The 15,637-nt window shown below is 43.7% G+C and overlaps 1 protein-coding gene across 1 annotated transcript in view; it reads right to left on the reverse strand.

Moving 5' to 3' along the window:
• The window catches only part of CPLX4 (complexin 4), a 214,899-nt gene extending 200,244 nt beyond the window's left edge, over window positions 1–14,655 (reverse strand). Inside the window, exon 1 of the mRNA XM_069220356.1 lies at window positions 14,375–14,655. Coding sequence (XP_069076457.1) covers window positions 14,375–14,541 — 167 coding nt within the window. The 5' untranslated portion in view covers window positions 14,542–14,655. The remainder of the gene's footprint in view (window positions 1–14,374) is intronic.
• Window positions 14,656–15,637: the final 982 nt, after the last annotated feature.

Genomic DNA, 15,637 nt, shown 5'->3' on the forward strand with positions numbered 1-15,637 from the left:
AGAATAATTTAAGGCTATCTTAAGTTCTTTGTGGGCAGTGGAACAAGCAGAAAGAAACCACTGATGAGGAGTCTTACTCTTATGTGGGTGTATGTTTTGTATTAGCATATCCATCCTTAAACCCCTCCTTAAATTTCTCCTAAACTCTCCCATTTTGTTATAAATATTCCCCATGTTTCCACCAGTCCCCCTTATCACTCCCACATTTACTACTAAATCGCAGCCTTACTTGTAGAGCTTTCCACCAGCAAAGACAGGAACATAGACCTGGAGATCATTCGCTGAAGGCTGGGGATTGCATTTTGTAGTACCACTGGAGGACTACTTTACGTATTCCAAAATGCCTTCTGTAAATCAAGCTCAACGTTTGCACGAAATAAAAAAATACTATTTAGAAGAAATAGGTACGGAGTCATACATGTTTGCTAATAGAACACAGAGATCTTACTTTAACGCGGAGTATAGTCATATTGGTGAATACTATGAGAGGGTGTTGAGTTACAATGATTTTGACTACATTTAGACAGGCTTTAGGCCAAGAGAGTATAACCACTGGGGTTGATATAAAAGCTACTCATAATAACCTATTCATGTGTGGTTTTTGTTTGCCCTGCGTGATTCGCACGTTTTTCTCCAATACCTTGTTCTTTCATGTTTTGCCTTGATATGTGTGACCGCTTGAGTACCTTTTTTAATCAATGTAAGTCTGTTCTTGTCTTTCCTAATTACTTAAGTCTTTCTTTTCAAATTTTGTGCTGTGTAGCCTCACCAATTCTGCTGATAACCCTAGAGTTTATGTAAATTGAAACGTCGTCGACACCACAAACATAATCAATAGTAATCAACTTAAGAATTCTTCTCATATTGATTACGCACGTAACAATCAGATTGCTCCACTTTTACCATTGACCTAATGTTGACATACACGTCTTGCACAGTTTATTGGCTCTGTGTAATCACTAGAGAATGGAGTTACATTTTTAACTTGACATTAAAGTGCCTTAACTTTTGCATATGATGCCCTGATTGTCATTTTGCTAGGGTCAGCCTATTTAGATGTGTTTTTTTTTATTAAAGAGTAATACTTCAATTATTATCCCATGAGCGTTTTATTTGCAAATATATTAACTTTGTCCAACTATATTTGAAATGGCACCTGTTCGAGCTATTGTTTTATAAACATAGCCAGACCTATTGGGAGGTATGAGGTGGGTGGTCCTGTTCTATATTGCTACAAACAGACCACATTGGTAGAGTTAAGCTGTGCCCTCAAAGAAAAAAGTAGTGAAAAAGAGTAAAAAGATGAGGTTTGTGTTGTAATGGATGATCTTAAAAGACATAAACAGTAAAATTTTGCATAGTAACGACCTTTGACACGGGTCCAGTATTTGTACTTGATCTTTAGGAAAGACTGCATGTGCAGATATCAATACCTTGCACATAAAAGCTATAAATCTAACAATATAATTTCATGACAGCAAAGTAAAACAAATAACTGTGCAAGGGATGAGGCACCTGAGCACCTAGCTTACCTTTTGCCTATGGCGTCCAGTTCCTGCTTCCTCCACCCTGATCCAGTTGCCGCCGTTTGACCAACTGACACTGCCACTGCATGATTTTTCCTGCCCCGGTTTCCCAACTCAACATTCTTCCCACCAACAGAAGTCCCACTCACATCAGGAGACGCAGCGCACCCGTGCAGTGGGTGTGCACAGTGTGGCCGCCGCTGGCTTGCCAAAGTGTAGCCTGTCCGTGCCACATATCCTGCCCCTCCTGCCCCCAGTAGATGCTCAACCCAGGACGCTGCAGCAAACGCTGCCACCGTGATGACCCACGCTATAAGGCAGAATCTTTCACTTGCACATACTGCCACTTAACCTACTACAGCACACACACCAGCCCATCACCCAGCCCCATCACCCAGCCCCACCACAAACACACAACAGAGACCACCTGAATAAAAACACCAACTCGCATGGGTCTTCTCAACACACGCTCACTATGCACACACACCACAGAGATTTTAGACCTCATCTCCACCCTCACACCCGATGAGACCTGGCTCAACCCCACCTCCGCACCCAACATCTGCACCACAACACCCGAGGGATACAAGATCACTCACCGCAACTACACCAACAAGCCTGGCGGTGGGATAGCCATCATACACAAGGAATCTATCTAATGCACCACCACAAATGACATTGTCACCTTAGCCATGGAACACCTCAACTTTCGACTCCAAACATTAAATCCTCCATCAGGGGTAACCTCGCCTAAGGTCTTTCAGGACCACATCGAGCTTTCTGTAACTTAATCACTGACTTCATCGCCTCCCATTCCACAGACTTCAGCCATTACAACCTCAACTTCCATCTCAAAGACCACAATGACATCAACTCTACCAACCTCCTAGACAGCATAAACAACATCGGACTCACCCAACTCGCCTATGACCCCAAGCACACCACAGACTAGACCCCATTTTCACCTCCAGCGACCGCATCAGGTACAACCACGCCACTAAACTCACCTGAACCGACCACTGCATTGTCCACTTCATCAGCTCATGGACCTACACTCCTAGTCTACCCACAGCTGCAGCACAGTCTCAAAGGACGCATGGATCAATGCCCTCGACATCACTCACCTCATCTCCTTCAACAACCTAGACCAGAACATCAGAAACTTCAACAATTGGATCACCAACTACACCATCAGAGTTGCTCTCATCGGCAACAATGCCCAAAGAAGGTCCATTAAGCAGGCTAGCAGGTACACAGAAGACCTCAGAACTGCTAAACGACACTACAAACAACTGGAAAGGAGACAGCACACCAGCAAAGACATGACCGACAAGACCGCATTCAAGACAGTCCTCAACCTCTACCACAGACAGTTGAGAGGATTGAAGAAAAAGGCCTTAGTCAAATGCATCATATCAAGCTCCAAAAACAGCAAAGAACTCTTCATCATTGTCAAAGAATTCTCCAACCCCTCAGATCCAACAAACAATATTACCCTCTCACAGGAACTCTGCGACAACCTTTCAAACTTCTTCCAGAACAAGATCGCCAACAACTACAGAAACTTCACACCCCAGCCCAAGGCCACCGACTTCTTCAAGCAACACAACAACCCTGCTACCACCAATGACATCTGACTAACTGAATGGAGAGAGCTCGCCCCACAGGACACAGTCCCCATCATGAACTCTGTCCACTCAGGGACCCCAACCGACCTATGCCATCACCACATCTTCAACCTAGGCAAAGCCAGAATCAGCCTCATGCTCACCACCTTGTTGAACACCTCAATTGCCACGGCCACCTTCTCTAGGACTGGAAACATGCACAGGTCAATGCTCTACTAAATAAGCCATTAGCAGACCCTAGCGAGCTGAACAACTATTGACTGATCTCCCTGCCCCCGTTCCCAGCCAAAGTATTTGAAAAAGCCATCAACCAACAACTCTCCTCACATCTGGATGGAACCTCCTAGTCAGCTCCTCCCAATCCGGATTCCGCAACAACCACAGCACCTAAACAACACTCTTTGCAGCCCCCTTTGACTGAGGAAAGACTGCAAATCTGATCTCGGAAGTCTTCGATACAGTCCCCCACCACAAACTCATCACAAGGCTGCACAACATAGGCATCCAAGGTGCCGCTCTCAGATGGATTACCTCTCTCCTTACAGGAAGAATGCAAAAAGTCTGCCTTCACCTCCGAACCGAAGGAAATTATCTGTGGAGTACCACAAGGATCCTCACTCAGCCACACCCTCTTCAACACTTATATGACACCTCTGGCCAGCATCGTTAAAACCCACAACATCATATCCAACGCCAACGACACACAACTCATCCTCCCCCTCTTCAAAGACACCACCAACACCAAATTCCAAAACTGCAGGACAAACGTTGCCAACTGGATGAAGGACAACTACCTGAAACTCAACACAGACAAGATGGAGGTACTAATCTTCTGACACAAAAGATCCCCATTGGAGGCATACTAGTGGCCATCACAACTAGCACGTACTCCTACCCCCGCTGACCACACTAGGAACCTAGGCATCATTCTGAACAACAAGCTAACCATGACATGTCATGTCAACTCTGTCTCCTCCTCCTGCTTTTTCATCCTCTGCATGTTTTGTAAGATATTTAAATGGCTACCCCAAAAGCTCAAGACTCACCATCGCCCAGGTCCTCATCTTCAGACAACTGGACTACAGCAACTCTCTCTATGCAGGGATCACAGCTCACCTCCTCCGATGACTATAGACCATACAGAACACTTCAGCCAGACACATCCTGGATCTCTCTAGACAAACCCATATCACCCCCTACCTCAGGGAACTCAACTGGCTCCCTGTACAGAAAAGATGGTAATTCAAGCTACTGACCTATGCATTCAAGGCCCTACACAAATGCAGACCTGCCTCCTTGAACCGCTGCCTGAACTTCCATCAGCCCACCAAACACCTCCGCTCTACTTCTCTTTCTCTAACCCTCTGCCCTGGCATCCAATGTAGCAGAGGTCACTCCTTCTCCTACCTAGTAGCAAAGACATGAAACAAGCTACCCTTTCATCTCCGGACCTCCCGCCTCTTCCAGAGTTCTAAAAGTCCCTGAAGACCTGGCTAGTCAACTGGACTCTGTCAGTGCATCCTCATGAGCGACAAGAAGAGCTCTACAAATCTACTGACTGATTGAGGGAGTTTAATTAAAAGCACTTTGCCTTTAGGACAGGCAACTGCATCCCAATAGCTAGCACTTCCAACACAAAAATATTCATATAGCCATAGAGCATCAATTAAATTGTAATTGTGTCAGCAAAGTAAGTAAGCCAAATAAACATTCAACAAAAATGTTACTTCATGCCCCTTCACAAAAACCTAATAGGAACACAAATGGGAAAATATGACAATTTGTAAAATGCCATTGACTTCATGTACAGTGCATCCATGGAATTGCACACTATAAAAGCCATTGGTTGAATGGGACTGACACAAGGTCTACTCACTCCCTGTACTTCTTATTGCACTTTTTGGCAAAGTGTTAGTATAAGGTCCACCAAAGAGCTATAGCGGTTTGTAACCAAACTTAACCAGTGTACCTGTGAAGGCAGACATGCTTTCACAACACACAGTTTGCCATTTTAGGTCTCACCTTCAGACAGTTATTGTTGAAGACCTGTTGTCTACAATATAACTATATGAGGCAGCTTTGTGTCAACCCCTTGTCTACTGTGTCCATCTCAGTTCTCTAATCCTTATTCAGTGGCTTTCCTCAATGCTCTTGTGTTTGTCCTGCCCCTGGAGCAAATCCACTTTCCCTTGGAGGACTTGTACCCTACAACTGCTGACCTGAGTGTACTTTTGTTTAGGTCTGTCCTAGAGGTAGATTTCTCTCCAGCATCCTTTAATACATGCATACCAATTGATGAAGAGGTTGGCCTAAAGCTTTGGATCGAACATCGTCATCCATTGGTATGTTCACCAGACATTCTATTTTTTTGTCCCATCACAGCACACAGCATGGTAAACTGTGTCCCTTCAGTCATCGGCTCACTTGTACGGTGTGTGATTACATGATTTTGCCTGATTACACATGTACATCAGCCTAAAACAAAGTGTATTTCAGTGCCAGGGTTGGTCGACCAAAACTGCACTTTACCAATGCTTTTTCCTCACCATTTTTCATATTTAAAAAAAAAACGATTTAGTGTCCCTTGTATGTTTATACTAAGGCTTCAGGGTATAGTAAACAAAGCCAACTATGGTCCTGATTTAAAACTCGGCGGACAGGTTTCTCCGTCACAAAAATGTGAAAGCTAGCCCGTCCGCCAAAACTTAAATCCCATGGGACATAATGGGATTTAGATTTCAGCAGACGAGATATCTGTCATCACTGTGGCGGAGTAACCAGTCTGCCGAGTTCTAAAGCAGGTCCTATGTCTTCAGGCCAGCCAGTAGCAACTTTTCTTTCCACCATTAAGAATCATATTTTCGTGTGATATACATTAAAGGGTTTCTATATCTATTCTAAGTACACCTACCTGCTTGAAAGCCCCCGTTATGCTCCTTTAAAATGTTATTGATTGTTTGTTATTAAAATTGTAATTTTCGGTTGAAAGTGCATGTTTGCCACATTTAGGCCATAGCATGTTTTTGGTTGTTTCATCTTTTGATTTTTGTGGCATGAGTTTGCCAAAAAAATAACTATTGCACCAGCTTGCCTAGGCCAGACCTATTGACTTTGCTACTGCTTCTTTTATTTTTATTTCAGTAATCCACTATAGCAAGTCTTTTTCCTTTGCTCTCTCCTATCCAGGTGTCCTTCCTCCAAGCCCTGGCTCTGTTCTCTTTCAGTTTTCACTTCCTTGTCCATTCTTCCCCTGTAGAGTTGCTCATGTTTTTTTATCACTTTTTTTCTGCCCAGTGTCTCCACTCCATACTCTGCCTGCTTACCTCCATCGTCTGCCACTCTAAATCCCACTCCCTATTTACATTTTATGCCTATTATTCTCGTCTATTGTTACTGTGCCATTCGCTTCTGTATTTGGCATTGCAGCACAGTTGATCACTGTAATTTACTGTTGTTAAATGTCTATTGGCTATGTTACAACAGTAAATCCGAAATGGAACTGAGAGAGCGTAGCATTTATACTCAATAATAACATGAAATGTTTATGAACTAATGCATAATAATGCCGCATAGAAAATGTATTAATGTACTTTTGCTAAACGTGCGCTTGAAATGTGCCCACGGGGAGTGGCCACAAATGTATACAATGACTAATGAAACTGACTAATAATAATGAAAATGAAATGTTTAATATATGATTTTACACTAATATTAAGAATTATATGTTAAGGTTTTGCTAATAAATCATTAGGCTTTAGTTAGCATTTGTTGAGGCCTAGCTGCCAGGTTTTTCATATTAAATGTGTTTCTCTAACGTGCAGTGTGCTGACTTGCTGAAGGACATGTAGTCATATTTTTCCAAAGCTAAAGGATGAATGTAACCGTAGTAGATCCGTTCTCATGAAATTCGACTTGCTAGGAGAAATTTTTTTGCTAAATGCAACACTGTAGACTACTATCAGGTACAAGGTCGCCTGAACCGGTACAGACAATGGACCTACTGACTGAAGGTGCGAGAGGACCACAAGAGTATAAAATCATACCGGACATTCTGCCCCCTGGAGACGTCAATCATAAGAACCAATAAACTATGTGAGAAGTGTTATGGGGTGACAATTTTGATGAACTCATTGCAAACCTATTGGATGGAGATAGTGGGGTGTCAACCCCAACCAATGAAGAATTAGGGGACTGTACAACAGAAAAGGGATAAAGACCTTTGACACGGGGAACCATGAGAGGAGAGATGCCATTGTGAACTTGTTATGACCCAGACACTTTGTCACTCTGCATAGAGACTTTGCTGTTTGGTTCTTCAAACCATCCTTGCCTTGCATTGCCCGATATATACTTTTCCTCCTTATGAGGGAAGTGTCCCTTTTTCCCGTCTTGCTGTGTTTCCCTGACTGATGGCGAATCAACTGATGTCCTGAGGACGAAGACAGAATCTGTATGCCGACCCATTACGGAGGGTAACTATATGATGATGAAATTGTAATTGTCTGATTGCCTTTCCTTTCTAGGTACCAACTGCTTCTTTTGACAGGGACCACAGTTAGATGTTTTTTCCAAATTCATGTTATCAAATTGTTTTGCATGAAGCCCAACATGCCAATGCTAATTCGAGGTTAGTTAAGGGGGTCACTAAACGGACGCAAACAGACAAATGACTGGTTCAATGTTTTGTTGAATAACCCACTAATAATACTCTGCTAAGGTTAACCTATGTTGACGTTGTACTATGTTCTAATGTTTGTGATTCTCACCTTATTGAAATCTTATTCGAGTTGCCATTTTATGACTATGCTAATGTGTTTCTTGATTTTGAGATTAATAAACTTGCTAGTAGAATTGTAATCAATAGGGAATAAACTTTATATAATCATACTAAACTGGTGTGGTTATTCATGACTGCAAGGTCATGGTGGTTCTTGAGTCTTATTGATGACGTTATTGACATATTGATTGACATGTTGGTCAGTTATCTCGTCCTAAGGTGTCTTCAATCAGGGTCAAAAGATTCATTGGCCTAAAACGAGTCCCAGAGTGAATAAAATAATCAGAAAGGGACGTGTTAACAGTTTAATGACAGCAGGTGCGTCGCGCCGAATGCTCATCCAGCGGCATTGAAAAATGTTTTTTTCTTTCCATCACAAGATGGCTGCCGTGTGGGCATGCGTGGAGTATGCAGGTGATGCACCATAGCCATTTTGCTCTTTGTAATTCACCATTCCAACATTACAGATGCCCGGTTTATCAGAGTAGATTACAAATTAAAAATAAAAGTGTGTAGGAACGTAATTGCAAACATGCACGGACAAAGCCAATAAATCGGCATTCACATTCTAAAGCCGAATCCTATTGTCTTTGCCACGCCTTCTTTTATATGCGCCAAAGCTGCCAGCTAGGTGAAGCGCAGGCCCTACAGTTTTGAAAGCACGGGAGAAGAACTCACAGCCGGGAATGCATACCTATGTAAAACAATGCACAGAATAAACACATCGTAGTGCAGTCCTGACACCAATTCTGTTTTCAGACATTTCTGTTTTCAGGTATAGAGTTCACGTGCAGACGAGGCATACAGTAGGATTTAAATGGTATACTCTCATTTTTTACCCTTTCAAGCACCTATGCAGACTGTGAAGCCTGTAAAGTGTAAAACGTTATGGGTGCTATTGCTGGGTTCATAAAGCGCTTAAAGTCATTAACCTTTAACACATAATCTACTTAAACATGGATTTGAATACTCGTCATGCAATTAATCACCAAAATAGAGCAGCTGCCGCGATGACCTCGATCTAATCGGATGGAATTATTCACACTGACCTTTCTCCTTTCCTACAATTAACACTACATGAAGATAGGTTGATTTTTTTCGTGATGCCTAAAAGCCCCATCGTGCTTTATAAATAGAGTCACTGGAATTATGCGCAGGAAAGGAACATAAACTGGCACATTTTGTGAAAGTGTTTGTTCATTACTTGACACTATGACTCTGTATGGCAAAGTTTTCACCTTATTGATACCACTTTAACATCTAAATACAGCAATAAACAACACAAAAATGAATGGCAACATTTGCAGAGGGCCTTCCATCGCATTGCAACAAGTGTCCCTCTGATTTAAGTTAATTTTTGTCCCATTTGACCTAAAACAACATTTTTGTTAAAATCTGCAAGGTATGCAGCAGGTGATGGCATGTCTGGCAAATGCTGCAAATCCATAAATCTGCGAAAAACAATGCAGCTGCAAAATTCCTTAATTCCAATGGCCTTGGTTATAAACAATACAGTAACTATTTATAGAAAGTGCTGCTTTTGCCTACATGTCAAAATTCATTGAATACAAATCCATTCTTTAGGACTTTCAATGGATTCCCTCCAGGAAGAGGCACTCAATCAGCTCGAATTTCTATTTGGGATGACTTTACAGTAGACCAGAACAGCATTGATGTCCTTCTTCTCTGACCTTTCAGCAGTTTATTACACAGTGGATCATGACACACTAATCCAAAGACTTGATGAAGCTGGAACAGAGGGTAAGGCACTCACATGGATCACAACATACCTACACAATGTAATACATATTGTGCATACTCCTTCATTCTATACTAAACAATACAGCATTAAAGCAGGAGTCCCTCAAGGCTCAAACAACTCACCCAAGCTTTTCAACATCTAGATGAAATGATTACCAGGCCTGATCAACTGTTTCTATTTAACCTGCTATCACTATGCGGATGACACACAGATATTCTGAAATTTAAATGACCAAAGCACAGTGAAACATCCAAAATCATCTAGTGCCTTTGGGTGGTTGACGAATGGATGACATCAAGCCACCTCAAATTGAATGCCTCCAATAGCAGAATACTCACTTGTGGCGACTGGAAAACCTGTGACCATTTCTGTATCTGGCCTGATGATCTAGGACCACCACCAAAAATATCTAAAGAGGCACGAAACCTCAGAATTACCATGAACACCAAGCTGTCAATAAACGCACAAGTGAAGAAGTTAGCCAAATCACGCTTTCTCACAAAGAAAACACTGTGAAGCATCTTCCCCCACCTAGGGTTCCCCTAACAAGGTACCATCTCTTTTGTCCTATTGAAACTGGATTACACAACTTTGTATCACAGCTCACTATGAGATTACAGAGAATTCAGAATACTGTCGCCAGACTCCTCCTGCACATAAAGCCACAAACAATCGATCAAAAGTAGGAAACTAGCGATCAAGTAGGAAACATGGGAACACCTAATTCATAAATGTAAAGTCAGGGATACAAGGGGATTTGGGCAGTGATAGGGAAGGAAGGTATCCCCCTCTATGGCAGAAGAGTTATTATCCAACATTAGTCCAGAAATATGGTTAGAACATTTTAAACAGATTTATTGTTACTGGAATAGCTTTATGGCCACCCATGTAGAAGGTGCTCCACAGTTCCCCTTGGATTTGAGCTGGGTGAGATTACTACCGCTGTACTGGCCAGCCTATCAAATAAGGCGCTGGGCCCAGATGAGGTGCCTATGGACCTTTACAAGGAGAACATCGTACTGTGGACCCCTGCAACTACTAATGTCTTAAATGCTGCAGCTTCTCTCACCATCACTACCTTTTGGCAGACTGCTATTATTGTGCCCATGTTCACAAAAGGCAGCAGACAGGGCTCCCATTGCTAAAGGCCATAATTATTGCTGGATTCTCTGGTTAAGATTGTTGGGTGCACAGAATCGAGGACTGGGCCAAGCAAAATGGCACTCTTTGTTCTATACAATATGGTTTTAGGGAAGGCTTGGGGACCTTGGAACAGTGTCTGAATTTGCACCTTATTAAAGGGAAATATGTGATTGCAAAGAAAGGTCAGTTCTGTTTAGCTTTTATGAACCTTAGCAGTCCATTTGACCGTGTTAACCGCTCCAAGTTGTGCAGCATTTTAACCTAGCATTGGCTTGCCTCTCCCTTTCGTGGACTTTCTTCGAGCTTTGTACAATGAGGTCAGTGCCTCTGTAAAATATGGAACCGGGGGCAAATGCACGGAACCTTTTGGTCTGTCCCAGGATTCAGTCAGGGCTGCATTTTGGCCCCCATTTAATTCTGTTTGTATATTAATGGCTTAAGTTCGTTTTTAGGTTCACAGGAGAAGTAAATGGCCAAAGTGAAATTGACTTTCATACTGGCCCTTCTTTATGCAGATGATGCAGTCCTGCTTTCCCACACACTAAATGCGCTCAAGGACCTTATGGATGCCTTTGTTGCATTCATGGATGACCTAGATTTAGAAACTAACATTGCTAAGACCCGTTAAATGGTTTTTGGGAAGCAGACCTGAAAAATCAGCCCAATTTCAATTAAGGGGAAAAATATCACACAAGTTAGCGAGTTCCCCTATTTAGGGATCACCTTTGATTCACAGAATACCTGGTTACCTTGTCTTGCAAACCAATGTTTGCACTTTAATCAATCAGTTGGGGTACTGTTTGGGCTGACAGCCAATGTGGGCAGTAAGCTTATACTGCCTTTGCTGGAGGTCTATAAACTCAAGTGTCTACCAGATTTGACCAATGGAGCTGCCATATAGGGGTATCATGACTGATCAAAACTACAGCAGAAGAAGAATCGTTTTTGCAGGAGACTGCTAGGCATAGGCCCAGTTAGTCACCATTTATTTCTCACCAAGGAATTGAGTTTATCTTATGTGGAAGACCATATAAAACTCGCCCCCACTACTCTTATGGATGGCGTTGGGAGAAATTAGCATACCTCACTCAATTGTGATGTGATCTCAGCAGTGGCGGTTCCTCCGCTATGGTGGTGGAGTGTCGCCCCCTCCTCCCCCAGCAGCAGAAGCTGCAAACCTTTTCCAAAGAAAGGATATAACCTGTGGTTATAATCCTTTCATTGTGGAAGGGGCGGGGCCATGGGGGTGACCAGCAGAGGGAGGAGTGCACAGAGCACTCCCCTCAGTGCACATGTATGTTTGGCCAGCCGTCTAGGGCCGGGCAAACACACATGAGCACTGTGCTCTCTCCAGCCCAGCACTGTGTTGCCGGACTGGAGAGAGCATGCACAGGCTCCCAGTCTGCCTGGGTGCACCCTGGCTGGGCGCTCCCAGCCAATCCTAACGCTGCTCTGAGCAGTGTCAGGATTGGCCGCAGGGCAGGCTGGGAGCCTGTGCCTGCACTGTAGCCTGCCTTCAGCAGAGGAGCAGTGGTGCGGAGCGGAGGTACATTTTTAAAAATGTATTTTGATGTATTAATTTCCCCCCGGATCCTCCCTACCCCTCCCACTGTAACTCCGGTGAGCCGCGACTGCATCTCGGACTGTCTAAATTGTGACTATGGCAATAAGATCCCATGGTTGGACTATATAAACAGAACTGCTGAGGCACTGGGCAGGACTAACTTGTACTGCTCTCCTCAAATGAAGGGTAAGGGTGAGCGTGCCTGCGTTGAAGAATTATTTATGTGGTCTGCCTGTGCCACTTGAGAGTGCAGGGTATTGGATAAATAGGCCCTGAAAGATTGTCTGGCAATTAAAATAAGTGATGAGCCTGCGCCTTATCTCTCCCTGGTGTGAAATGACTGGAAACGGTCCCTTTTAACTAAGTTTCAAGAAGGCGCAATTAGAAGTCATCATCGCTTCAGGCAGGCCAGTACGATCTGAAACGTACACTTGTTTGCCCCTGTGATAATACTTATTTACAGATGCTGGAGCACTTCACCTTTTATGAGCCTTTCCAACATAGAAATGTATTTCCTATTCTTAAAACTCATGGTTTTTGGCAGTACTGGCCAGAATTTTATTTGCTTCGCATAATCGCATGAAGTCTGAGCCGGCCGTCTGCTATTCTCTGAGAGGCTTTTTAAAAAAAGTGCTTTGTTCTGTAGCAACACAATTAACCAGAATAAGTCTGGGCTGCTAATAATCCCCACAGATGCCACATTACATCCAGCTACAATAGGAACTTTCACTGGACCAGCCAAACTAGTAAGCAAACTTTGGATTGGTTATGCGTCACAAGCCGTTCGGCAACTGTTTCTACCACCTGAGAGTGCGACTGTAGATTTGTGACGTGTCACTTGCACCAACCCTCTGGCGCACATAGGTTGTCTAACTTGTCCATTCTCTCACACCCTGCGCCAAGAAACGTCAGCACTGCTGAGCTCTAGGAGCGAGTTTACGGCGACAAATGGAACATACAACTGCCGTGTTCCTCGCAGAAAATGCCTCAGTATTTATCAGTGAGTAATGTTTAAGCTCCAAACGACATAAACGTGAAACTGTACTGACATTGTGTAAAAATTGTAAAGAATTCACTAAAATGTAGATATTTATATTAGAAGGCAACACGATAGTTAGATTTAAGGAGTTAGTTTTTAAACTACAGGTAGGTATTGGATTGAATATGCATTTTTGCCAATTAGGCGAATAATTAGTGCGCAAGAATTATCGATCATTTGCCTACATATTTTCAGGAGCAGTGAGCACACTGGACAAAGTAATATCTGTTGCCTTGAAACCCTTTACTTCCACGCAACAACGACTAGGCCCTATTTTTAAAAAGGTCTGCTCCGCATAATTATCCTCACTAGATTACCGTGCGTTTATCCTTATTTGAAAAGTAACCAGGGAGAAAGCAATTAAGTAAAGTACCCCTAATAGTTCCTTTAACAAGTTTTATAACCAGTGTGTTACTACTGGAAAACAACCAATGAGGTCTCTTTTTGTGGTGTATAAAATAAAATAGTCATAATATTGCAATGAAAAAAGAGAATAGGTTATGCTTGGCGGGTTGCCAGATGCTGCATGTCGTCAATACACCATACCTTACGTAAGAATGAGTGCATTCTGGGAGTAGAAGTCTTTGTGGTATAGACGCACCTGATAACAATGGATTGCAGAAGGAAAGTACAATAATAAACAGGAGGTTTATGCTTACATGATAGAGGGATTTGGCAATCCTAAATGTTGCTTATTGGTGTGTATATACAGTTTGCTCAGAAAGCGCCTTGAGGTAACCATAATTGGCGCTCCCGTCACACATTTCTTTGGATCTTAATCTTAAAGTAACTGCTGCAGGGATGTCAAGCGCCCCTCTGGAGCTCTGCGCCCTGGGCGTGAGCCCAGCTCATACATGCCACAAGCCTGCATAGATCTCCAGAGGACGATATCAGGTATTAATCAGTTCATTAATGGCGTGAAATGTTGTACTCACTTCTCTTCCACCAGCTGCCTCTGGTACTCCTCGTACTCGTCGCGAGTCATCCCGGCAGCCGCTGCAGGGTCAGAGGCCCCGCCCTCTTCCTTCTTCTCTTCGTCTCCGCCACCAAATCCAAAACTCTTCACCTGGCTGCTTATCATGCTTTTCAATAAAAACGACATCTTCTGCCCCAGGGACAAGGCCAACAACGTGATAGAAACACAAGAAGAATGGTCCAAAGAGAGTGGGCACGAGGCGACACGGGCAGCCTCACCAGCTCCTCCAAGGCATAATGACAGTGAAAAGTAAATGCCAAAAACAGGTTGTCAGCCATAATCTGGATTAACAGGGTGAAGTCTTTAGCGTGCACAGCCAGATGGTGCAGATTTACTCCAAAAATCATTAGATGCAGCCACCTACTTTTATAGTAATACGTTAAGCTAATAGTCGATCAAATTATGAGTAGAACCGCAGCAGCACAGGCTGGTGTTTCATGTATTTATTGTGTGACAGTCCCAGAGATCCCCGCACGGGGAGGGAGAGGGGCGTGCTCGACTAATGAAGGTGGGAAAATGGGCCTTTGCAGACACTATAGACGACCGGAAACGACATTGTTTACCAGTGCAGCCTAATCGGGAAATCAGATTGAACTAACCACTGTATTAAAAAAAAAAAACAGGAAACCGAGAGATTGAAACAACAACTAACTGCATGAAATCAGTTACATTTTGTGGAATAAATTACATTACCTCCCGTCCCTCCCTCGCCTTCCTTTTAACCAATGAGGCCTCCTGCCTCCCCCTTAGACCCTCCCTTCCCCTTTCAAAAACCCCCCCCACCCTTATCCCCTCCTGTTCTTTTGTCTAGCCCACGCTAGACGGTTTTCTTTCCCTTTCTTACCTGCACGGCGGGGCCTGGAGGTCGTCGATGGAGGCACTCCTCGGGACGCGGTGCTCCGCGAGGAGTGCTACGGCTGGGTCACGTCTTGAGCGAACGGCATGGCTGCTCGAGAGGCGTGTACTGGGGGCCGGCTGACGGGGTCAGCCGGCCCTCTGTGGCTGGGGCGTTAGTTTCCGGGTTTCCGCGCCGCGGAGCCGCGAGGACCGAGGAACTTCAATTTTTGGATGCTGGTCAGGTAGGACGGGCGTTCTGCCCGTGGTTTTTTGGATTTTTACAAGGATTGTGACCTTTTTAGGGTTTGGTGGAGCCCTGTTAGGGAGGACCAGGGTCCTATATGTAGGGTAGTGTTTTGGAATGAAAGGCAGTGTTATTTTGGTT

Source organism: Pleurodeles waltl, chromosome 1_1 (assembly GCF_031143425.1).
Source record: "Pleurodeles waltl isolate 20211129_DDA chromosome 1_1, aPleWal1.hap1.20221129, whole genome shotgun sequence".
NCBI classification, from domain to species: domain Eukaryota; kingdom Metazoa; phylum Chordata; class Amphibia; order Caudata; family Salamandridae; genus Pleurodeles; species Pleurodeles waltl.